Below are 25,037 nucleotides of genomic sequence, written 5' to 3'. Positions count from 1 at the left end.
TTATTCTTATTGATACTCTTTGTACTAGGCTAACTAAAACAAATACCAAGAACACATATTTTGAGAGGTAAATGAAATTAGCTTCTTCAATACTTTAAACAAATCCAAAGTTGAACAAAATTCAGTCCTAACTTGCTCATTTTTATTCTCCAAGATAAAAATCTTGTAGTGTCCAAATCATTATAAGGAAGCAACATTATTCTGAATGGCAATCCAAATAAGGAAATGTAAAAACTAAACAGTAATATACAGTTCTTATAAAAGTTTCAAAAAGTGTGACTATTAAGATTGATGGATACAACTATTCATGCATTTCATTTATTAATAATTACATAATTGTCTTCAAACTTACGTATGATTATTTTTCAATGTATATTTTATAGTCAATAGTTACTACTGGAGGAAAATTCTTGGTTATTTCTGGGTCATAGATAAAAGCATATACACCAGGTCCAGTGGTATAATCATAAGGCCCTGAGGTACACCTCCAGAGATATACCCTAAGGATTTGAACTGCAATTGCCCCTTAAACTATTTTTATTGCATTGGCTCTTGGAGGCCTTGCTTTATTGCTCTAGCTATTTTAATTTTAGACAGAACATCTTACATGGCCTTTTGTGCTAGTTTTTTCTCTTTCCCTTTTTGCTGTTGTTATTTGTAATTACTATTTTTACCTTTCCCAGGACACTTTCCCAAAGAACATATATTTCTCTGTAATCCCTTGAGTTTCTCAGGGCTAGCATTGTTTAGCACAGCTGTATCAGGCCTGTTCTAGGTTCCAGAGAAATACTCTATTTAGATTCCCAGAGGGTACAAGGAATTTTATGAGAAATTCAAATAGTGAGCAATTGTACATTTCTGCCTATACATGCATTTCCCTTCCCACTGAATTCACACAATTTATGCTTCTTTATGACTTATTCATTCATTCTGTTTATTGTATGAGTATAAAATAGAAAAATGAGATTAGGGGCTTTGAATTGTCACATGATGCTGTAAGTGACAAAGTGATTTGGTCATGGCTCATCATTCTTTTAGATGTGTGTAAAAGACAAACCAGGCTGGATTCCTGGTGTATTTGCACGCTTACCTTGTCTGACAGCTAGTGTGGTGGTATAGACCAAGAAAAGAAGGATGTAATTGAGGAAACTCTGGAAGACAGGTGTATTGGCATGGAAATCTTCTGACAAGTACTTGCTGGTCAAGCCAATTCCGCAAATAAGTAAGGATAACACCTGGCCCAGAGCCACAGAGATTAACATCTCCCTGAAAAATAAAGAGAAACACAGCAAAGATCAGCAGGAAGTCCATTAAGACAACATTTAAAATTTATTGAGCACTTAGGTTATACACTGAGCTAAGTACAATAAATAGTATTTCTTTTAATTTGTCAAAGCAGTCCTATGAGGAAGGTACAATTGTTACTGAGGCTTTTCAGGGGAAAATCTTAAGCTTAGAGGGAGAGGTTAAGAAATTTGCCCCCATTCCATAACTAGGAAGTGGCAAAATGGGAAGTTGAGAATAAACTCTCCAAGTGATGCGGGCTTCTAGCCACTGCACTCCAGAAGCCTGTGGGGAAAATTAACACCATTATGATAACTGAGTCTTCAGAAGTCTTCAGTGTTCTTCTTGAACACTGACCAAGAAGGATCATATTCCAACCTTATCTTCAGGCTCTCATACTAATTACAGAGGCTCTTTTTTTTTTTTTTTTTTTTTTTTTTTTTACAGATAGACATCTTGGGTCCAGGGACACTTATGTGAAGGGAATATACAAATCCCTGAAAATACAGAAGGACCCTCTCCTCTCCATTCCCAGATTTGGGTTCTTGGTTTGCTCTAGAAAACATTCGTAAGCACTAGTATCTGCTCTCCTCTGCTTAAGTTATAATTGCTGACACATTAAGACTATTATTCATGGAGGAAAATTTTTACTGACTGAGGTGGTCAGTTGAAATGAAACATTTCAAGATCTGTAAATATTTTCCATGGCTTCTTCATAGGCACTTCCCCTGCAGGCCACTTCAGCAGGATTGGGAGGCAAGATTAAAGCGATTCACTTTGCATGGGCTTAATGCTCACATATACCTGCGTGTCCTGACACAGGAAAAGCCCCTCGAAACACAAAGTAGGCTTCTGCCCTCCCCCAAGTCTCATATGACTTTCCTAGTTTATTTATAGAAACAGCTATATAAAATAAGCCAGGAATAGTATTTCTAAACAAAAAAGCATTATGCCAGGATTTGCAGTTACGTATTCTCTCCCCCAGAGGAGATGTGAATCCATCTTTCAGGAACGTGCAGAGCCCTTGATGGTATCTTGCTTTGGTAAAGGGGGAAAAATTGAGACAACTGTGATAGAATAAACATGACTTTAAAATCTTAAAAGAAATAAAATTTTAAAAAAAAGTACCCATCATATTTTGTTCATTGTATTTACTTCCACGAGAAGGAAAACTGGCAAGCTATGTGGGTCATGGAAAATGTTTTCCTGAGGTTAACCTATAACATTGGTATAGTCTTCTCACTGGTTGCTCTGTTTCCAAGTATCAGCTCCCCAAACACTGCATTCAAAATTTAGAAAGGGGTTAAAGAGATTTTTTAAAACATATAAGTTTAAAATGTCAGTCTGCTGCCTAAAATCCTACAATGATACCCTATAAGATGCAGTGATTTATAATGCCTGTGTGGACGGTACACAAAGATGGCTGCCAGCATTTCCTCCCATGCCTCTACATTCATATCTCCTCCCAACAGGAGGTGGGGGTCTATTTTTCTTTTTCTGAAGCTGAGCCAGTCTTGTGACTTGCTTCAACCAACAGAATGTAGGGGAAGGGTATCATGTGACTTCTGGGCCAAAGCTTCAAGAATCCTTTAAAAAATGTTTTTTTTTTTTTTGCCCTCTTAGATTCAGCTTTCATGTTAAAAAAACCCCAAGTTAGACTAATAAATATTGAGAAACCACGTGATCCAGTCAGCCACCAGCACCTCAGCTGAAATGCCAGACATGTGGGTGAGGATATTGGATCTTCCTGCTCCAGTAGAGCCATGCCAGTGAGCATGTGCCACATAGAACAGAGATGAAACATCCCCAGAGATTGCTGTCCAGTTAGAGAACTGTGGGAAATGATCGATGGTTATTGATTTAGGGCATGAAGTTTGCAATGGTTGGTTAGGCAGAAAGAGATACCTGAAACAAGGCCCTAAATACTGTCCCTCTGCCCTACCACCTCTAAAGCTTTACCCCCTGCTTTCCCCATTTATTCCCCCACAAAGCCAGAGCTCGAGCCCTGCAGGGCTCCTTGCACTTCAGCAATGAGTCATAGCCTTCTCTGCCTGTGTTCCCTGGCACGTATCATTTTCATACATTTGTCCTGCCTTTGTCAGCCCAACTCCCATTCAGATTTGAGATCTGGCTTTTTTGCCACCCCTTTGAGAAGCCTTCCTTGCCCCCCTTCACTGGAATGCATCTCTTTCACTTCTATACTATTGTATTGCAGTTACTGTTTTTGACACCTTCTGCTCCCCCTGCTCCCCACCATCAGGTTGTGAGGTTTGTACAATGTATTTATAGCTACTGCGGCTGGGCAACGCCATTCAGAGGAAGAAGGACATGGAAGGACTTAAAGAAAATGCAGAGGTAAGCCTAAATAACACTGAGTGGTTTTGTTGAAATTTAGAGTGATTTTTTTAAAGGCAGAGGTAAAGACAAGTATCAGAATTAACTTTTTAAGCCAGCCTAAGGGACATGTTATATATCTACTCACAAAAAGTGTGATAAGAACAGAGAACAAACTGGTTGCCAGATGGGAGGGGTGTTGGGGGCATGGGTGGAAATGGTGAGGGAAAAAAAAAGTACAAATCGGTGGTCACAGAACAGTCACAGAGATGTACAATGCAACATAGGGAATATAGTCAATAATATTGTAATAACTACGTCTGGGGTCAGGTGAGTACTACAGTTATCGAAGGGAACACTTCATAAGTTAATATTGTCTAACCCCTATGCTGCACACCTGAAACTAATATAATATTGAATGTCAACTCTAATTGAGAAATAAAAAAGTTTTAAATATCATAACAAGGAGTTGGTTTTAGTGGAAAGATAATAAATATTTTTGGTATTGAACGTGATGATGAACCTCCAAATGATCCAGGAATATTGGAATTGTGAGGTTAAAGTTGAATTGGAAGGTCCACCAGGAGATTAATATGAGAAGTGATACACAAGAGATGGCTAACATCCTGGAACTGGATATCACCAAGGAACAAAGAAGAGGAGAGGGACTAAGAAGTCTTAGGGGAAACCTTTGAGGAATCCCCAGATTGGGACCAAGAAAAAAAGAAAAGGCATGCCTTTGGAGTTAGAAGTGGTTAGAAAGCTAAGGGGAAAAACAGGGTAGTTATTGGTGTCAAAGAACCCAAGGGAACAGGTACTTCATGGAGGCAGTAGTTATAATACTACATGTTGCTTGGAGGTAGGGAGAATGAGGACTGATAGGAGATGATTTGTAGTCATTGCCAGCCTTGAAAGACCAGTGTTGGCTGAATGAAGAGTACCATAGCAACGGAAACCAAGGGAACAGAGGATTTCATAGAGGGGATAGTTGGTGGTGAGTAAGTGGACAGAAAGTGTAAGAAATAAAGTTGTTGACTTCAAAGAATTTTGAATAATTGAAAGAATTTTTTGAAGTTTGATCTAATTACCACATAACAATAAGAACAATTACAGTTAAAGTAAGAAAATGTGAAATGATTTAAAAAATTAGTTTACATTGGATTCATGATTATCCTTTGGGTTACTCTTGATTATTTGCATAATAACTTACATCCTTAAGTGGAAGAGAAATGGGGAGAGTGGCAGCTAAGATACCGGACAGCTTGCTCTTGATGCTAAGTATGTCCACTAAAAGATGTCATGGGTGGAGTGTATTTCTTTGGGGAACGAAGGTTGAAAACTACTGCTATGACATGGTAATTGCTAGAGCTGCTTAAATTATAACCATGGCACCTTGAACTTTGACAGTAGCTTGTGCCTTCCTAAACAAAATCAAGCCACACACACAAAAATGACAGACTGCTTACACAAGAGAATTAAATATTAGCCCTTGTGATATCTATGTGCCAATATAACATAAAACAGCTTTCTACACGCCAGGCAATACATATACAAAGAGGAGCAAGACAGCCTTCGTCATTGGGGAGCTACTAGACTGAGATTTTGGAGCTTAGTTTCCACATATCTTACTACGAAATGGAGCCAGAAGGTAAAATAATACTAATTCATATTTAATAAGATTTTACTAGGGCCAAGTCTTGGGCTTAGATTTGTATATATGATCTTATTTAATCCTCACAATAACCTTATAGGGTAGATATTATTTTTGTTCCATTTTATAGATGAGTAAACTGATGCTTAGAGAGGTTAGGAAACCAGCCCAAGATCACAGAGCTAGCAGGGCGAAGAGTTTGCCTGGAAACTACATCATATGATTCCAAATCTTGACCTCTTAATTACTATGCTATACCATCATTATGCTGCTGAAACACACTCTTTGCCCTCACAGAGGGCACAGAACACAGTTTGAGAAATATAACTGACTGGTTGCCAGAAATATTCTGGGGAAGGTGAAAAGGAAAAAAAAAAAGCCATCCTGACTGCTTGATGAAAACTGTTCCACCAAGACTTCTGTAATGTGTGCCTTTCAACAAAAGGTCAACGCAAGTTTATTCTTGTTTCTCCAGCCAAACAAAACAACAAATCTGCTGTATTCAATTTCTGCTTTTAATTAGTAGCCATGTCATTCAGCTGCTGCTATGATTAAATAGAAGATCCGAATTATGATTTTATCCATCATGCTAATAAACATGGCTTGTAAAAGAGGAAGGGATGGAAGGGACTTTTTATCAGACTAGTTCATGAGCCCTTTCCCAACTGCAGGGAGCTGGATATTGCAGCTGTTGTTGCAGTCTGCACAGCTGAGCTAACTTACTAGAGTCACCAAAGCAAAATAAATGAATAAATGAATAAAAATATAAATAAACCTCAATGTTGACATCTTGCTAATTCTACCTCCCCACTCCCTTCATCATCTTCCTTTTATCAAACTCTTTTTTATGACAGGACAAATATTCTTGGTGACTTCTTTCACAGAATGTTCTTCACACCACTCTCTTTGTTAAGATCTTTTCAGCTCATTTACTGTTGCCTTACTCCTCCGAACTTTCTTTTCCATAGATAACCACTGAAGTAGATCTGTGGTACCTTCAACCAAACTCGTCATAATCTTAAGGTGCCATCCCCTCTGGAGAGCAGGCTGAATTAAATGTTCTCATTTGTATACTCATATCTCTACTTGTACTCATTATACTGTGCAACTCATGAGCTCCTGAAGAGAAGAAAATGTATTCTACTCATTTGTATGTTCCTGGTACCCTGAAGACTGTGCGGTGAAAAGGAAATACTCCACAAATACAGAATGAATGAATGAACAATATTTACAAGTGAACAAATGTATAAATGAAAAGAGTGGTCTTAGAAGATTTGAAAGACGACTGCTTATTCTATCTTCAGAAACAACTAGCTCTAAAAGACAAAAATAATCCCACTTTCACTGTATTCCATCTGCCAGTTAGACATTGAGATTAATAAGCTATTTTCTGATGCATTTTTGAACAAGCCTGGTAAGGTGCTATCTTGCAAAAATGATGCTAAATATGGTGCAGGGTAAAATATTGCACAGTGAGCTGTTGGTTATTCATGTAGTATATAGAATAGCACACCAGATGTATTCTAACATAGGATACATAGTCCCTATAATTTTAGTAGCAGAAATGGAGGGGAGACTATGATACACATTTGCATCTTCTTTGTTTATGCATTTAAAAGGACATCCTATCCACTTGAAATTCAGAATGACCAGACAATGAAAAATGCATGAGTCTCAGGAAAAATAGTACCGCAGGAAGGTGAATACCTGTTAAAACAGAGCTTGTATTCATAAAGACCAACAGAATCATTATCATAAGCTTTTGTTCTCTTAAGTTAATGTAATTTAGAACCTTGTGAATAAACCTGTTTTACAAATCAGATATTTAAAATAATAAGATTAAAATAAAACATAAATTGATCTTGTTTTCTTCCCTTAGTTATAAGAATACATTACTTTAAAAAGGTATGAAAAATTTCAGCATAGAGTCACACAATCACACTGCTTTGTAATCCGTTAGCAGGGGAGTGAAGCAATTATGTCATCATCTCGAATCAGAGCACATCAGCCGTTCTGCAGCAACATCTTCATTCTGATAACTATTCTCTGGAAAGTCTTGTCAGATCTGCGTCAGAATATGAATTCAATATGCATGCATAAAGAACACACGCATACTGCCTCGACTAAAAACAATATCGCTTGAACGTGAGAGAAACGTGTTCTACTATGTTTTGACAAGATTCCTGTTTTTAGAAGTTAGAACATTGGCTTCTTGAAGCTCTTTGCTGAAAGGTTTTTTCACATTTAAGTATTAATTAGACTTCTTTGTAAGAAGATTATTAGACAAGAAGCAAATACACATCTCCAGAGGTTTAACATTACCTGGAGTTTCCTTGACTCAGATTCGGCATTCATGAAATCTAATCTGTCCTCTGGTCTGTTGTACCAGTTTTGTTGTTGCTGTTTTTCTTTGTTTGTTTAGGTTTTTTTTTTTTTTTTAGAGGAAACCAAATAAGCCACAAGGAAGCCCTCTGAAGCAGTATTTCACTGAGCCTATAAGGTGCTAAGTGTAGGAGACATTTGGGATGCTGTATGAGAAAAACGAGTTCCAAATGTGCATGTTTACAATATGGTGTATGTCTAGAGAAGTAGCACAGAAGCGTGAAAAGGCACCAAACATGATGTTGGAAGCCTGCCTCTCTAGTTCCACTAATTAAGCTCCACAGTCTTGGGCATCTCCCACTTTGGCTTGGATTCCTTCCTGTAAAGTAAGGATATTACATTTGGTCAGTGTGTAAGATACTTCTTATGCTCCCTTCAAATCCTCTTGGTCTCATCTATTTCTAAGGCCTCTGGTCATTCACTCTAGCTCCAGTGGTGGCTGCCATGTCCAACTCTGCACAGACCACGCTAACATTACATGGGCACATCCCAGTGGCCCTGTGCCTTATGCCCATACTTTGCACCTTGTGCCTTCTACCCTAGGGATTCCAGGTTAATGCTGAGGGCCAGACCTTGTGGGGACCTACTTGGTGCCCACTCATCAGCAACCAGGTAGTGCAGGGGAATCAGTGCACTTGACCACTAGGAAACTAATGCAGACAGAAAAATTCTTCCTTCTTTACATTTCCTTCTATTCCATATTTCTGACTGACTTTTAGAAGATGCTGGTGGGTAATCATCAACTCTTAAAATTGGTATCTTTGAACTCAAAATCTATTCTTTTGTGTTTTGATTAAACTCTTTGATAACTGAGTTACCAGCAATCTTTACTCACTTATTATGTGCACACTCTGTGGGTTTTGGGATTAGCCACAGAGAAATAGATCAATCAGTTGCATTTGCCAAGGCCTGCTGAGTGGAGGTTATGAGAAGAGAATGTTTGGCCTCTGCCTCCAAGAAGCTGAAAGGGACATGGAATATAAATGAGTGAAACTATTTGAATTGAGAACATAAAAATGCCTATCCACTCAAGTAAGTCTGTATAAAACTGCTATAAGTTATTGGGATAATTTCAGTCTTTAGAATTGGGTAAAGCAAATCTGGAAAGGTTTCATGGAGAACATAGTTTTGAGTTTTTTGTTGTTTTAAATAATGGAAGAGATGTAATTTGGCATTGAGAAGTTGGCATGCCATTCTAAGAAAGAAAATGTTGTACTATCTTGGGAACAGAGACTAACACAGGAACTACTGGGCTGTCCAGGGGGAATCATAATAGCAGAGATGGGTAAAGACAAGTAAGAAGCAAAGGAATTTAAAGCGCTGGGTAGAGTTTAAATTCAGTAGGAATCATTCTTCAGGGTTTCTGAGCAAGGGAAATGAGGTAAACACCTGCTATAATCTCAATTTTTCTTAGTCCATTCCTTTAGTTATGACCAAATCCTGTTTTTATAATGAGGAAAAAGTTTCAGTAGGAGGATAGATTGAAGAACCAAATATCTCTCTGTGTAAGTATGGCATCCAGAAACTTCAATAGCTTCATAATACATCCACCTCTGGCCGAGGATGCCAGGTACACCTGTACTTCCATCCCAACATTGCAAAGCTACATTCTTCTAATTACTCCCATCTTTAAATCTTCAGAATGGTTTTCTACATATCTTTCAACATTTTTAGTCAACAGAAGAATGTGTTTTAGTCTTTTGCCATTTTGTTTTTCTTGTATAATACAGTCATCTTTACAGTGAAGAATTTCTCCAGTAGTGTAAGGATATTGAGCATTATGAAGTCTGCCCGGAAAAAGTCGAGCCATTGTTAATGCAATGAGAACAGTTTGTACAACATTGAGGTAACCTGGCAGCCAAGGAGAGTGGACTGAAATGTGTGTGCGTAAACAATGACGACTTTACTATTCTACTCAGTGGGGATGGTAGACGCCATTGAGTGAGCATGTGTACTGTGTGACCATCACATTCAAAATGAGTGAGTGAGTAGAGAAATGGATCTGCATCACATTTTGCATTAAGTTTGAACATTCCTCCCTGGAAACTATTCAGATGATTCAGGAGGCTTTCAGAGATGAAGCAATGAATGATTGACAGCTTCATCATGACAACATGCCTACTCACACATTATGTCTTGTGCAGAGATTTTTGGTGAAACATCAAATTGCCCAGCTGATTCAGGGCCTCCCCGCCCCAGCCCAGATTTGGCGCCCTGCAACTTCTGACTTCCCAAAACTAAAATCATCTTTGAAAGGGGAGAGATTTCAGACTGTTGATGAGATTCAAAAAAATACGATGGGGCAGCGGATGGTGATTCCGACAAAAGATTTTACAAAGCGTTTTGAACAGCAGAAGAGGTTTCTTTTTAAAGTAATAAAATGTTCTAAAATTGTGATATTAGTGGCACATACCTCTATAATACTTAATACTAATATACTAAAAACCACTGAATTGTAGTATAAATGGGTGAATTGTATAGTATAAGAATTATATCTCAAAGCTGTTATTAAAAAGAGAGAAAGATAAAAGGAAGGAAGACAGGACTAAAGTAGAAAAGAAAAAAGATAAAGAAAAAAATAAAATCACAACACAGTTAAAAAATGAAGTTTCAATTATCTGATTTACAAATTGAGTGACCATGTGATCTACAAATTGAGTGACTGCACCAGGGTCCATTTATACATTAAAGGTTAGTCAGTCATGAGCACGGACAACAGTGTGCTGGGTATGGGGATGGGGGGGGTGGGTGGAGATTGAAGAGGGTCTGGGGGGATAAATGGGAATGGGAAAATACAATAAAATAGAAAATATTAGTCAAGCTTAATGACTTTCTCATTGTTTCCACATCAAAAATGAATATTTTTTCTTTTGGATACAAAATAATGTTATTATTTTCTTCCTGGATTCTAGGGGATCATCTTGTATTCTCCCTTAAGCCAGCTATTTCCAACTTTTTTCATCTCATGGAACACATAAGCTAATTACTAAAATTCTGCAGCATGCCAAAAATATTTCTTTTGCCGATCTCAATAATTTTGATTGATTTACAAAAAATAGCAATAATATTACCTACCCTTTTTCCCCAAAGTGAATTTTTAAAAAATACAATGCCTATACCTGTATATAATGATTTATGGTACCAAGAATTAATCAATGAGATACAACCTTATATGCAACATGACAAATAAGATGCAACTTTATTATATGACCCATATATTTATGATTCAAGACAGGCATTCATACAAGCTGGCTATTGTTGTGTTGGCTCTTGTCATTTTTTTATTTGACAATCTAAAGGAAAGGAGGTCAGTGCCCCAGACTAAATAGTCAGTTCTGCATGCTTTAAAAATTCTTGTGACATGCTGGTTAAAAATTGCTGTCTAAAGATGTGTACTCTCACTTTGGAAAAATTTTATTTAAGTGATGAGTTTTTAATCATTAGTTTAGAAGGTAACACCTTTGTCATATTCCTCCAGAGAAAAAAATATTATGTCAAAATGAGACTATGTTTTGAAAATGAATTTGGATCTTGACTCTGCCACTAACTGGCTGAAATTCATTTTCTGTAGATTCATCTATAAAATGGGGATAATAATATATATATATCTCACAGGACTGTCATAAAGAATTAAATGAGATGGTTTATATAAACTACCTACTATAGTATCTGGCTCATGATAAATATTCAGAATAATAGCTCTTATTACTTTTTAGTACATTTGAACCAGTACACTTATTGATTACTTAAATCCATGTTTTGCTTAGATACACTTTTTTAAAAACTAGAGAAAATATTGCTAAATGCATCCCAGACTTATTTCCTCAAGTTCTGAATAATAAACTTATTCCAAAAATTGGGAAGATTAAAGGAGCACTGTCCTTCAGAAATTGGGGAAAGGTGGGGGTGAGAGGGAGAGAGGGAGAGAGAGAGAGAGAGAGAGAGAAATATTTAAAGAATCTTATCTGACATGACTATTCTGAAACTAACAGATCTTAGTTTTAAATAGGAATTTCTCACTTGAATTCTTACACTTGCTAATATCTTCTTGGAGAATAGGAAAAAAGTGAGGACATTTTTAGGTCTACTGCGTTGCTGTTTCCTTTTTTTATGCATTTTTAAATGACTGACATTTTTCATTACAAAATGCTTTTAACTTTGCATTTTGAATGATGTTAGTGAACCCTGAGGCCAAATGGCAAACATTTAGCTTTAACATCTACTGAATAAATAAAAACAAAGAAAGCATACAAGTGACTGGTGATATTCACTTTCTTTTAAAATAAAGACCCATGTCAAATTCCATTATTTTATCACGTATTTACCAAATTTGTATGCATGAAGTACAGTGCATTTGAAGTAGAGCAAATTGGGAAAATTAGATTCCACTAAGTGCTGAACTTCTCCACACACAATTAAAACCTGCTTGAAAAATGTATAATCAACTGAGATCATCAATTATGCCTTTTACTTGGAAGAACATGCAGGAAACTTAGGACAAATACGTAGGGAAACCATGCCTAATTTTAGAAGACAAATACATCTGGTTTTTGCTTTCAAGTCATAAGAGGATGCTCTAAGTGGAGCCGAGCTGACATTTTTCTTCATTTTTTCTATCAAAAGATGACTCCAATTGGCATTACAAGGATCTGACAGTGAAAGAGTAACATTATCTCAGTGCCTCTGACAGGCTACCTTGAAAAACAACTCAAAATTCAATTTTTGCAGCATGGGCTGGAAAAAATGTATGCTAGAGGGTAAGGCCTGCAAAAATGAAAACTGGATATTTACCATAATTAAATATTATAATGCCTGGGAAGAAATTTGAGCTGGTGAAATTATTACTGTAGCAATTACTGTAACAACAATAAAAATTTATTATTGCCATTCCTGCTTTAAGGTTCAGAGAGGAAAAGACTAACAGAAGGGAAGTCCTTAACTGAGAAATCCCTGGAACTTCTCAGCTACTTTTAAGATGGAAGAAGACAGAAAATGGACAGGTGGGAGACCCTGTTCCTGTGTCAGGGTGACCTGAGGGAGATTTCTAATGGTTGAGTCAAAGAGGGGTTGGTGGAAAAGTAAAAACAAACAAACATTAAATCGATGAATTTGTTAAAAGACAACTCTAGTTGCTTCATGAAATACAAAATGTCCCAACTTTTTAAAAGATATCAAGACTAAGCCGTGTGGTGAAAACACGAGGTCAAACAAAAATATCAGGCAGGTTAGAAAACGAACCTTCTCATTCAAATCATGTTCTAGGTAAAAGACATTAGCCTGTTCTTACACGTAGAGCCTCTGCTAAGGCTCTGACTGAAAACCGGTCTCAGGCCCTCAAGCTGTGGGAAGTCACTGACACTGTTTAAAGAACAACAGGAAAAAAGAGGGTCATTTTAGTGGTCTAAATTGTGCACTCACCATTCCTGTACCTGAGTTCACTGTGAAACCATCTGTTAAAGTAGGGCGGTGTGCCCTGATATGCCTGGCTGGGTGAAACCCACTCCTCGGAGTTGGAGGAGACGGGCAGGTGCCTTCCTTCCCTCAGGGCTTACAATGTGGACTGCTAGGGAAACGGTCACTTTCTGTGTCTGCTACGGAAACCACGTACAAACCACATTTCCTTCCTTTTTTCTTAGGTAAGACTTGAGTAAATGCAAGTAATTTCAGATCTCTGACACACTTCACCTACCTCACCTAGTACACGCTGCAACAATGTTTCCAAACTGTCTGACATACAGAGAGCACTCAATGCCTGTGTGGCAGAATACCAAAAAAAGAGGGTAATATTTTGTCTTTCAAATTAAAAAAAAAAATGGAATGGCCTCATTAAATTTTTTAACATTCCACTAAAGAGGAAATTAAGCAAAACTTCAAGAACTAAAAAAAAAAAAAAAAACCCAACACTTCAATTTATTCTAAAAATATGTTTTGTTAAAGGTATATTTTCTACCTACCTCCCCCTACCACCTTGCCTAAATTCTTGGAAGCATCTAAAGCTCCTTGGGTCCTATAGCTGCCCTAAGGCAGGCTGGCCGCTGAGCACAATGCTGAGACAGGCTGACAGCCTCAGTGCTCTGGTAAACCAAGAGGGCAGAGGGCCTGCCTTCTACTTGTGAATGCCTCAGCTATAGGCAATTGGGGATCAAGAAAATACAGGGGAAAGATACTTGTTACCCCCATTTGATACTTGAACCACAGCCTGGGAGGACTCCTGCTGTATTAAACTGATCATGGCTACCAACAACTTGGATGACAATCCTGTGACTCTCTTCCTGGAAAATTAACTATTAAGTCCCTATCTGTCCACTGGCACATGGCACCCTTATGGTGCCAGGCCCCTTAAGATTGTGGTGCTAAGGACAATTGTGTTCCAGTATGGCATGTTTGCTCATTCACAGGAAAACAATTTCCAGACACTAGTTATTTTGAACTATCCCTGAAGATGAGAGCTTAAAACTCTGTCTTTTGTTCTCTTGATACTCTAAAATATCAACAAATGACTATATATGCATTTTGTCTATTCATATATACATTCTCTTCATCCATTCATCTATAAAGGGACACTTAGGTAATTTCATATAGTGGCTACCGTGAAATATGCTTCAGTGAAAGCGAGAGTACAGATAGATGTCTCTTAGAGATGCTGATTTCGTTTCCTTTGGCTATATACTCAGAAGTGAGATTTCTGGATCATACCGTAGCTCTGTGTAATATTTTGAGGAACCTCCATACTGTTTTCTGTAATGACTGAACCAAGAAACATTCCTACCAATAGTGCATGAGGATTACCTTTTTTCCACATTCTTGACAACACTTATCTCTTGTCTTTTTGATAATAGCCATTTAACAGGTGTGAAGTGATGTCTCATTGAGCTTTTGATTTGCATTTCCCTGAAGATCAGTGATGCTGAGCACATTTGTATATACCTGTTGACTATTTGTATGTCTTCCTTGGAAAAGTGTCTATTCAGGTCTTTTGTCCATTTTTTAATTGAATTGTTTTTGTTGTTGTTGAGTTATATAAGTTCCTTATATATTTTGGATATTAACCCCCCTTTATCAGATATGTGGTTCACAAATATTTTCTCCCATTCTGCAGGTTGCCTGTTTCATTTTGTTGATTGTATATTTTGCTGTGCAGAAACTTTTTAGTTTGATGTAGTCCCACTTATTTATTTTCGCTTTTGTTGCCTGTGCTTTTGGATTGACACCTTAAAGTTTTAATAGTGACTGTAAAGATGATTTGAATAGAGTCTGAATATCATTTCTTTTCCTTTATTGATCCACTTATGTGTGTGTGTCTGATGGAAGACAAAGGAGAGGCTAAAAAGATGTCATATCTAAAAGTATAAGTGAACTGACACTGAAGTACATGTCTCACCAGCACACACATTGCCAAAAAGGTTAAATTCAAATGAGCTGTGTGTGGCATGCATAATGATGTACACATTTTGTTTTCCTCGGTGCTCCTGAGGACCAGTTAGTTTATACATGAAATGGATTAATTTGTATATAATACTGCAAGGCCAAATACCTCCAGTGCAGCTTTTACTTTAAAGTAAAAACAAAATGAATCAAGGTGCTACATGTAATATAATGTATGCTTTCTGCCAAATTTAAATGAATTCTAATTAAATTACTTGGAACAAGATAAATTAGATTATTTTCCAAGCACATCTCAGATAAACCTAATGATGTTCTATGAATGGAAAAGGCAGAATGGGTTTTGTTTAATGCCTTGGTTGCTGATATATTGTCATGAAATGAGTAAGAGGTCAGGCTGACCTTGAATCATTTCTTCCTGGAGTGAAACAGCTACTATATTATCTTCAGAAAGACTAGCTAAAAAGAGACTAAGATTTACTTTATGTTGATAGGAAAATAATTTATTGAGGCATTTAGTTACGTGTTTTTTCCCCTATATTTTTTCCTCTTAGATTTTGACTTCATTGGCATCAGAACAGTTTTGACTGGGAAGGAAAACAGGGCTGAAACAAATGGTCCTTTGTTTCTGATCCCATGGAGGGGATTAGACTAGCGGTAGGGGCACAGAAGTATCAAGCTGGGGAAGGGTGTTCAAAGACGACGGTAGGTTCTACAACTGAGATTGACCCAGTCCCATCATCTCGTGCCACTCTGGGGAGGGGAAGGTCGTAGACATCCGGATGGGTTGGCTTGGCACACCGTCTAGGGAAGCTGTATCCCCAGGAACCTGGGCTGGTAGCCTGTAATGATTTCTGTGGCTGAGGGTGGAACAAACCCACAAAGCTTCAGGATTCTAAGAAACAATGCAAGCTTGGAAAATATGCTTATTGGTCATCAGGTGTGGGTTTTTTTCCCCTGAAATTACAGTTTACTTTCAATATTATTTTCCCATACCTTTTCCATATGATTTCAAAGGTACAGCATAGTGGCTAGAAAATAATAAACTTTACAATGTGTTCCCCTTATATTTCCAATACCCAACTGGCACCATACATAGTTATTTCAATATTATTGGCTGTATTCCCTATGCTGTGCTTTACAGCCCAATGACTAGTTTGTAACTACCAATTTGTACTTTTTAAAAAATCATTTAAAAAAATTTCAGTGACATATAATATTATATTAGTTTTAGGTGTACACCCTAGTGACTAGACATTTTATAATTTACTAAGCAATCATCCCAATGAATCTCATACCCATCTGATGCCATCCATAGTTATTAGAATATTGTTGACCATATTCCCTATGCTGTACTTTACATCCCCATGACTATTCTGTAACTACCAATTTGTACTTCTTAATCCCTTCACCTCTTTCACCCAGTCCCCCAACTCCCTTCTCCAGTGTGCTTTGATGTGCACGAGACCCTGAGTCATCTGGCCCTGAAGGAATGAGTGGGAGTGGAGGAATGGGACATAAAAAGGTGGGGTAACCTGGGACTGTGGAAAGGGAATCTCCTTTCCCAAATGGCTGAGAGGGAATTGCTTCTTAGTCTAGTGCCAGACACGTTAGAGTCAGAATTAACTTGTTTTGTGGAAGTTTGTGGAACAAAATATCTCAACTTCTTCCACTCTTGGAAAAGCCTATTTCCATTTTGGTTAGTTAAAAGCCATCCATGAGTAAAACATCTTGCTTCCCTAAAATCCCTTCTTTTCCTCATCCTTTGGAAATGCTTGGAATTTTATTATGGGCAAGGACTATAGTTTTTTTGGCTTGCGAAGAGTGGTGAGTAAAGTCTGAGAGGATGAGGAAGGAACAAAAACAAAGGTTTACAAAGCTTAAAAAAGACCATGTGTTAAAGGATGAATGAGGAGTAGATAAGGATCATGTGCAATAACCAAAAAAAACAGTCATTCAAATGACAATTACTGATTTTTCTAAAACAACATATAAAGTCAAATGGGCTTGGGTTAAGAACCCGTGACAGTTACCTAGCCATGAATGAACTGAGATTGCCTAATCTATATTCCAGTTCCATAGGCAACCTGAAGAATGTGAGAAATGAGGCCCTTTGAAGAATAGAACATGATGGCTTCTGTGATACATATTTCATAAAATGTTTTCTTACAGAGTGTTCTCTTCTGCACATTTCCAATGCTGTCTGAGATACATTAGTGAGAGAGATGAGAGGCTTCAGTGTTCTTTCTAACGTACCTTTTCATGTTTGGTGCGTAAACTTTAGGTTCAGTCGACAACCCCAGGACACACCTTCAAGCATTTTCCATTTGATATTTATGGAAATATTTACCAAAAGTGTATGAGTGGAAATAGGGCAAGACTTATGAACTGCTTTCAGAGTCTCTAAGAACAAAAGAGAGAAGGGTCAGAGTAGAGGGGTTAATGAGAGAGAAATCCACTAGCATAAAAATTCCTTCAGTATAAATATGGTGATTCAACTGTAATATAATTAGAAACTATAAAAAAAGTTTCATTCCCACGAAGGTATTCATGTTAGCATAGGGACCTAAAAATCCCAAACAGAGACATTTAAACAAACCAGAGGTTATTTTTTAATGAACAATGTTAAATGTTTCAACACCAAGGGGAAATTTTATGTATATATCTCTTCAAAGATGCAATAGATGCAGATGGAACAGTGTGTTCAATGGGTTAGCAACTATAGATTACATGTAAGTCAAGGGTAGAGAGATATCTGAATTCTTCCCAAATATTCTAAGGTAAATGCAGAACATAGTTAACACCAGAAGAATCATGGGAAAAAATGTTAATTTCTATTACAGCATGGTCAGCAAAGGGCAGACAATGGGGAGGAGATACTACCTACCAGCAGGTAGTATCACGGGAAGACATCATAAGAAAGACTCTCTTTCCATGGTGGTGTTTACTTGTCAATGCTAACCCTACAATCAGCATAATGGCAATAATCTAAGGACTTCTGGTCCTCTGTCACCTGGTCTCCCCTAAAGCCCTGTACATGGTGTGAGAAGCCAAGAAGCTCAGTCTTTTACAGGATCTCTGGCAAAAGTACCTGGTTTCTGGGCATAGAGAGAGGATCTAATTGAAGACCCCCCTGTCCACCCCAACACATATGCCAACTCTATGAGATAGGTGATGAACACCTGATGCTATTTTCTCTCTACATAAATATTTGGAGGAGAATTGGTGATGGAATTATGTTGGAGAGAATGTGAATTTTGAGTGTCAGAAATCACTCAGCTGTGCCATTCAAGCTCTAACTTCCTTTTACTCCATGGGCAGCAGAGGTCTTCAGAGTGCTTAGAAAGCAGCAGGTGCTGAATCTGTGCATGCAGAGACAGATGCTGAAATCCAGCTGGACAGTGAGAGCGGCCAAGCCAAATTCAGGTGCTGGGCAGGGTCTACACAACAACCAGCACAGATGGCCAGGACCTCCACCTAAATGCTTCCAAAGGTGGAGATTTCACAAGGCTTCAACCTTGCTCTTCATTTCATATGCATCTTTTTGTTAAAGAACATAAACAATGTTTCTGCTATAGAAACATAGCACAGAGTTCAAGTAACAGTGAACTTTTTTTTGAATGGTATTTTAGAGAGAATGCTGTGGTTGACAAAGAGTGTATAAAAAGGGTAGAAGGATTACTAACTTGCCAGTTTATGTGCATGTAAGTAAGTAGGAGCCATATTGAAACTTGGCTCTTTTGAGTTTTCATGACTGTGTGGTAAACTTGTGTCCTGAGCATGCCTGCATACCAAAGATGAAGGTGAATGGCAGGTGTTTTTCAAAGTGCTAGCATGGTCCGTAGCTATTTTAGAAATATACATCATAATAAAGAGGGGAATAGTTTACTCAGAAGTCCATAGAGAGTTGACATTCTTGTCCTTGTTCCTTACCTACTTGACCTCCTTCTATTGATTCAGCCTTTGTTTAACCACTATTAAAAAATAAGCTTTCCAACTTTGTCCTGCTCTTTGACTGACAGAACAGGAAGTCAATATTCAAATTAATCCCTAGTTTGACAATAGAAAGACAAAAGTTGAAGAAGAAAAAGATGGATGGGGAAGAGAAAGGCACAGCTCCTGATGTTCACTGTTCACATTCGTGCTTCATGGAGGGAGGTGACTGCAGAGTGCGTTTCTGAGCCACTATCCAGGTGTGCACATCATGGAGGGCTTTTCATTCAAGCGCGATTAGATTCTCCTGTCCTTCATTCCACACTCCAGGAGAAGCCTGCCTCACAGGGTCATACTCAGAAAGCAGAGACAAACACCGAGTGGGTTCCCTGCATGGTGCTGCCCACATCAAGTCTCCTGAGTATGTCTCTTCCTCAAATTCACCTTGGGATTGGGTTTATTAAACTCTGCTCCATTCTGTGTGGCATCATTCTGTGACTCAGCACTATATATACTGACTGCCTGTCTTCATCAACCATCTGTGAGCAGTTCATTTGTAGACCAACACATTTCTCCTGGCTCTCGAGCCCTCTGGCCCCTGCCTCTTGCCCAGTGTTGAATGTAGCCAACAATATTTCTAATTCCCTGTCTCCAGGTGTACTTGACAGATAATAAAACAACTGTCCAAAAGGCAGGGAGGAGAATTTCATAGTAAATAATGAGATAAAGGATGATAAGATGTAGCCAAACTACTTTTTCCTTTGAAGCAAGACCTTGACCTTGTCTAACATTGTGTTTTTTTCCCAGGCTCATCACTAACCGTAAGCAGTTCATTTTCAAACACGGTATCAAGGCTTGTCCTGCACAGGCATTCTCTTCTTTTTCTGGTGATGTTGTAGACTATTCATCTTATTGATATACTTGTATCTTTATTAACTTCAGATTTCACAAGGATTTGAACTTTGAGAAGTGGGGTGTACTTCTAGAAAGCAATGAGATAGCTGGACACACTCACACACATGGCATTTAGAAAAGAAAGGTATAAAGACACAAAGAAGGGATGGACAAGTGTTAACCAAGAAGGCTCTCAGTGGACAGGAAGGCCAATGCTTCCAAGAAGCAGAGCACAAGATTATTCACCATGACCATTTCATGTAGCCACAAGGCATCTAATGAGTGCCTGTGACAAGGTCCTAGATACAGAGACTGTGACAAGCGAGGTTAGGACAGATGTTTATGGTCACCTCTAGGAGTTATGTGGTCCATTAGTAAATTGAAGAATCCATTATTTTTGACATTGAAAAAGTCTATAAGCAACAACAACAATAACAAAATAGCATCTTGGATCTCTGCATAGCAAGAAGGAAAAGAGAAAAAAACCCCTATTTTTCCTTGAGAGTTGAAGGCTGTTTTCTGTACATTTAACTCCAAAATGAAAATCAAGAGAAAATGTTCTTCCCTCTGGTAATTCTGCACATTGAAATATTTCTTTGCAGTGAAAATTGGCCTATTTCGTTCTATCAATATGATTAACCTTTCTTTAAACTTGTTCTAGGATAAAATTCATTTTTTTATACCCAGAAATGTTGCTATTTATGCATCTAAAAACTAGTTTTAGTGGAAAGAAATGACATTTTTTAGAATCTAAAAATAGTCCTGCCATTTAATTTTGAAAAAACCTTCTAAGTCAAGGCAACAGTTTTCTGCTCATTCACGGAACTAAGAATGTGTCCTGCTGCTGCTGAGTGCCATTTTTTATTCTTTTCTTTCTTTTGTCCTTTTTCTTTGCCATCAGCAAGATCCTGCTTGCAGAGCTCTATGACCAGATCTTTTCTTTAAATCCAGGGGCAAATTACAGACTACCGATTCTAGGAAAACATCATTCAAGTGTAATACAGAGACCACTTGCTCAGATAAAGCACATTACTACTGGATCTGTCCTTTCCAGAGAATCAGCCCCATTCCTGGCACATCTCATACCCAGACGCAATATCTAGGAAAGCACATGGAGCCATATGTCAACCTTGTTTCTCCCTCCACTGGAGGAACTACCTTCAGCCCTGTATCCCTTGCTCAGTCCTTCCTTTTTCATTTCCATGCATTCCTCTAGAAGCAGTATAGGCTCCTGTGTTGTTCTGACCACTCAAAAAACCCTTAAAACCCTATGGATGCCAAGAAGGTGGTGAGGTAATAGGCCACCTCTTCTGCCTTTCAGAGACAGTAAAGGGAATAGAATAAAACTCAATGAGAAGGAAGGGGTGTAATAGTGAAACTCGACAAGTTAGTGAAGGATATTTTTGAGGACAGAATCTCCCAGAGACTGCTGAAATCACACCCTGTGGGCAAATATCTTGAGGTGGCTAAGATGTACTATAAAATGAAATAAACTAAAATGTTTCTACTCAATCTTTCTTTACTGAGAAATATAAGTCATTTTGGAGATTTCAGTTCTTATTATATAGTAGTCCTAATAAGAGTAGTAGTAGGATTAACATTTATTAGGAACTTGCTATGTACCAGACACTCTGGAGGCTTTATATGGATTTATCCTACAACAACTTCACACGGTAGGTATTTTCATTATCTCCATTTTACAGATGAAGAAATGAAGTCACCAAGTGGTTAAATAACCTGCCCAAGAGCACCCAGATAACAAGTGATAAAAATATAATCCATACTCTAATTCCAGTGCCCTTAACCACAAGCCATATGACCATACACTAGTGACCACAGAAGGTACACGTACACAAAACACATACATACACACAAACTTGTGTTACACTGCTTTACTTGCATCACTACTTTTATTTTACATCATTATTTTCCTTTCTCATATATTTTTCCCCTAACAAGTCTTTACTTTTACAATTTTTACATCACTTTGATCCAAGGGCAATAAAATGATGTGATAGGAAATAGGGGAATAGGGGGCTGGGTAAGAAGAAAGGAGAGGTGACTCATTCTTAAAGATCTTAATCTATTTGCTTGTGTTCCTTGAAATAACAACTTTTTAAGAGCAAAGCCCATCCTTTGAGTTATCTACTAAATTTATAAATCTATTTCTTGAGGTCCTTACAAAATAGGACTATATAGGATGAAACAGTATATCTGACATGGTGAATTTGTAGAGTTTTCTTAATACTTACCTATATTTATGTGGTGTTAATTATTTCTAGAAAAGCCTGTTAAAGAAAAACAGTAATTTATTTTCTAACAAGAAGATGAGGAGATCCAGGATGGCAGAGGAGTATGTGGAAGCTGTACTAACCTCCTCCCAGGACCAATCTGGAATTACAACTAAATTGTAGAGAAAGCATCCTGAATAACCAACTGAACATTAGCTGGAGAGAAGCCTTATAACCAAGGACAGAAAAAAGAAACCAGTCTTCCACAACAAGATTGGTAGGGAGTGCAGAGGAGGAGCAAGATCATTGGCTAGGTGCCCATAAGTGGCAGCTGAAGTGCGAGGGGAATATTTCTGCAGCTGGGGGGTTTACTCAGAGAAGTGTGGGGTCTAAACCCTGAACTGGGCTCCCCAACCTAAAGCATCAGAGCCAGGAAGAGACCCAGATAATACTAAGTTGTGAAAAGCAGCAGAATTTCTGTCTCTCAGAGAGAGATGGCTGGAGACTCAGAGAGCCTCTTAAAGGGCCAATGAGCAAAATTTCATTTGCAGGCACTTATGCTGGGCTTTGACAGGAAGTGGGCAGAGTGGACTAGAGATGCTTGAAGAGAATCTGGGGTTGGTGGCCTGTGGGAGAGAACTGAAGGAACAGCCACCTGGATCCCTGTGCTGTCATTCCCCAAACTGCAGAAACCATCTTTTTCAGGCAGAGCACTCCACCCCTCTTGAAGTGGCATCAGCTAGAGGGGAAGCAATAGCACCTTACCCCAGGAATTACTCTGTCCCACTTTGTGGTGCTTAAGACAGGCTGCTGAGTACAGCTTGAGGATATAACATTAAGTTTAACAAGAAAGGCAGATCTCTGGGAGCTTTGAGAATTTAGCTGACCCACCACCACCCGCAAGCCTGATGTTGGTAAAAACTAGCCTTGGTGTGCAACCTGGTTCTTTCTGCACAAAACAGGCTCAGCAGAGGGAGCCACATGCTGTGGATGACTGATAGCTCCAAACAGGTTGACCAAGGCCAATCACAAGCAGTGTCTGACAAAGGCCTATACCAGAGTCTTTGCAGATTTACCTAATATGTACAAACAACTACAAAGAAACAGCCAAAATGGGAAGACAAAGAAACAGACCCTAAATGAAAAAAAACAATAGAATTCTCCAGAAGAACACTAGATGAAATGGTGGCAAGCAATTTATCAGATAGCTTAGAGTTCTGATTACAATGATACTAAACAGCATGAAAAATGACATAAAAACCATAAAAAAGGACTAGTCTGAAATAAAGAATGCAATATCTGAAATAAATAATACACTGGAAGGAATAAACAGTAGGTTAGATGACACAGAGGACTGAATCAGTGATTTGGAAGACAAGGTAGAAACTACCAGACAGAGCAGCCAAAAGAAAAAAGAATTTTAAAAAATGAGGAAAGCTTAAGAAACATTTTGAACAACATGAAGGGCAACAACATCTACATCATGGGAATACCAGAAGGAGAAGAGAGCGAGCAAAGGATAGAGAACCTCTCTGAAGAAATAATGATGAAAACTTCCTTAGTCTGAAGGAAAAAGACACACAGGTCCAGGAATCTCAGAGAGTCCCAAACAAGTTGGACCCAAAAAGCTCTACACAAACACATCATAATTAAAATGACAAGGCTTAAAAACAAGAAGAGAATCCTAAAAGCCACAAGAGAAAAGCAGGTAGTTAATAACCTATAAGAGAGCACCAATTAGGCTCTCATCTGATTACTCAACAGAATGTTTCAGTCCAGAAGGGAGTGCTGTGAAATATTCAGGGTGATGAAAGCAAGGACTTAGAACCAAGGTTACTTTACCCAGCAAGGCTATCATTTAAAACCAAAGGAGAAATAAGAAGCTTTCCAGGCAAGAAAAAGCTAAAGAAGTTTAGCACCAAACCAGTACTGTAACAAATGTTAAAGGACTTGCTTTAAGAAGAAGAAGAAGAAAAAGAGAAAGAAAAAAAAAAAACAGAGGAAAACAGTCTAACAATAAAATGGCACTAAATGCATATATATCAGTAATCACCTTAAATGTAAATGGCTTAAATGCTCCAACCAAAAGACATAGGGTAGCTGAATGGATAAGAAAAAAAGACCCATATATATGCGGCCTCCAAAAGACCCATCTCAGATCAAAAGACACATAGACTAAAAGTAAAGGGATGAAAAAAGGTATTTCATGGAAATGGGAAGGAAAAAAAGCTGGGGTAGCAGTACTTATACCTGAAAAAATAGACATTAAAAGCAAGGCTATGGTAAGAGACAAAGAAGGACACTAAATGTCTTTTTATTTCTGATTCGATCTTTATTATTTTCTCCCTTCTACTCACTTTAGGCTTTGTTTGTTTTTCTTTTTCAAGTTCCTTTAAGGGTGAAGTAAGATTGTTTATTTGATCTTTTTCCAACAAAAAGCTTAATTCAACAAAAAGATATAACCTTGGTAAACATTTATACACCCAACATAGGAGCACCTAAAATATGTGAAGCAAATCTTGATGGACATAAAGGGAGAGATTGACAGAAATACAGTCATAGTTAGGGATTTTAACACCCCTTGATCTTCCAGAGAGAAATTCAGCAAGAAGACCATAGCCTTAAACGACACACTAGGTCAAATGAATTTAATTGACATCTTCAGAGCTTTTCACCCCCAAATGGTAGAATATACATACTTTTTAAGTGCATATGGAACAATTTCTAGGACAGACCACATGTTAGGACACAACAAGTCTCAATAAATTTAAGAAGACTGAAATCATATCAAGCATCTTCTCTGAATACAAAGCTATGAAACTAAAAATTAATCATAAGAAGAATGCTGAAAAACATGCAAAGACATGGAAGGTAAATAATATGTTATTAAACAATGAATGGGCAACAACAAGATCAAGGAAGAAATCAAAATATACATTGAAACA

At 37.9% G+C, this 25,037-nt stretch overlaps 1 protein-coding gene across 1 annotated transcript in view; it reads right to left on the bottom strand.

The window, feature by feature from the left end:
* SLC35F1 (solute carrier family 35 member F1) overlaps positions 1 to 25,037 on the bottom strand; it is a 357,318-nt gene that overhangs the window by 143,171 nt on the left and 189,110 nt on the right. Inside the window, exon 2 of the mRNA XM_054569875.1 lies at positions 1,091 to 1,266. Within this exon, the coding sequence (XP_054425850.1) occupies positions 1,091 to 1,266 (176 nt within the window). The remainder of the gene's footprint in view (positions 1 to 1,090; positions 1,267 to 25,037) is intronic.

Source organism: Pteronotus mesoamericanus, unplaced genomic scaffold, assembly GCF_021234165.1.
Source record: "Pteronotus mesoamericanus isolate MK-2021 breed Mesoamerican mustached bat unplaced genomic scaffold, CSHL_Meso_final contig_20, whole genome shotgun sequence".
Lineage (NCBI taxonomy): Eukaryota > Metazoa > Chordata > Mammalia > Chiroptera > Mormoopidae > Pteronotus > Pteronotus mesoamericanus.
This window is presented reverse-complemented; position numbering and strand designations above follow the sequence as displayed.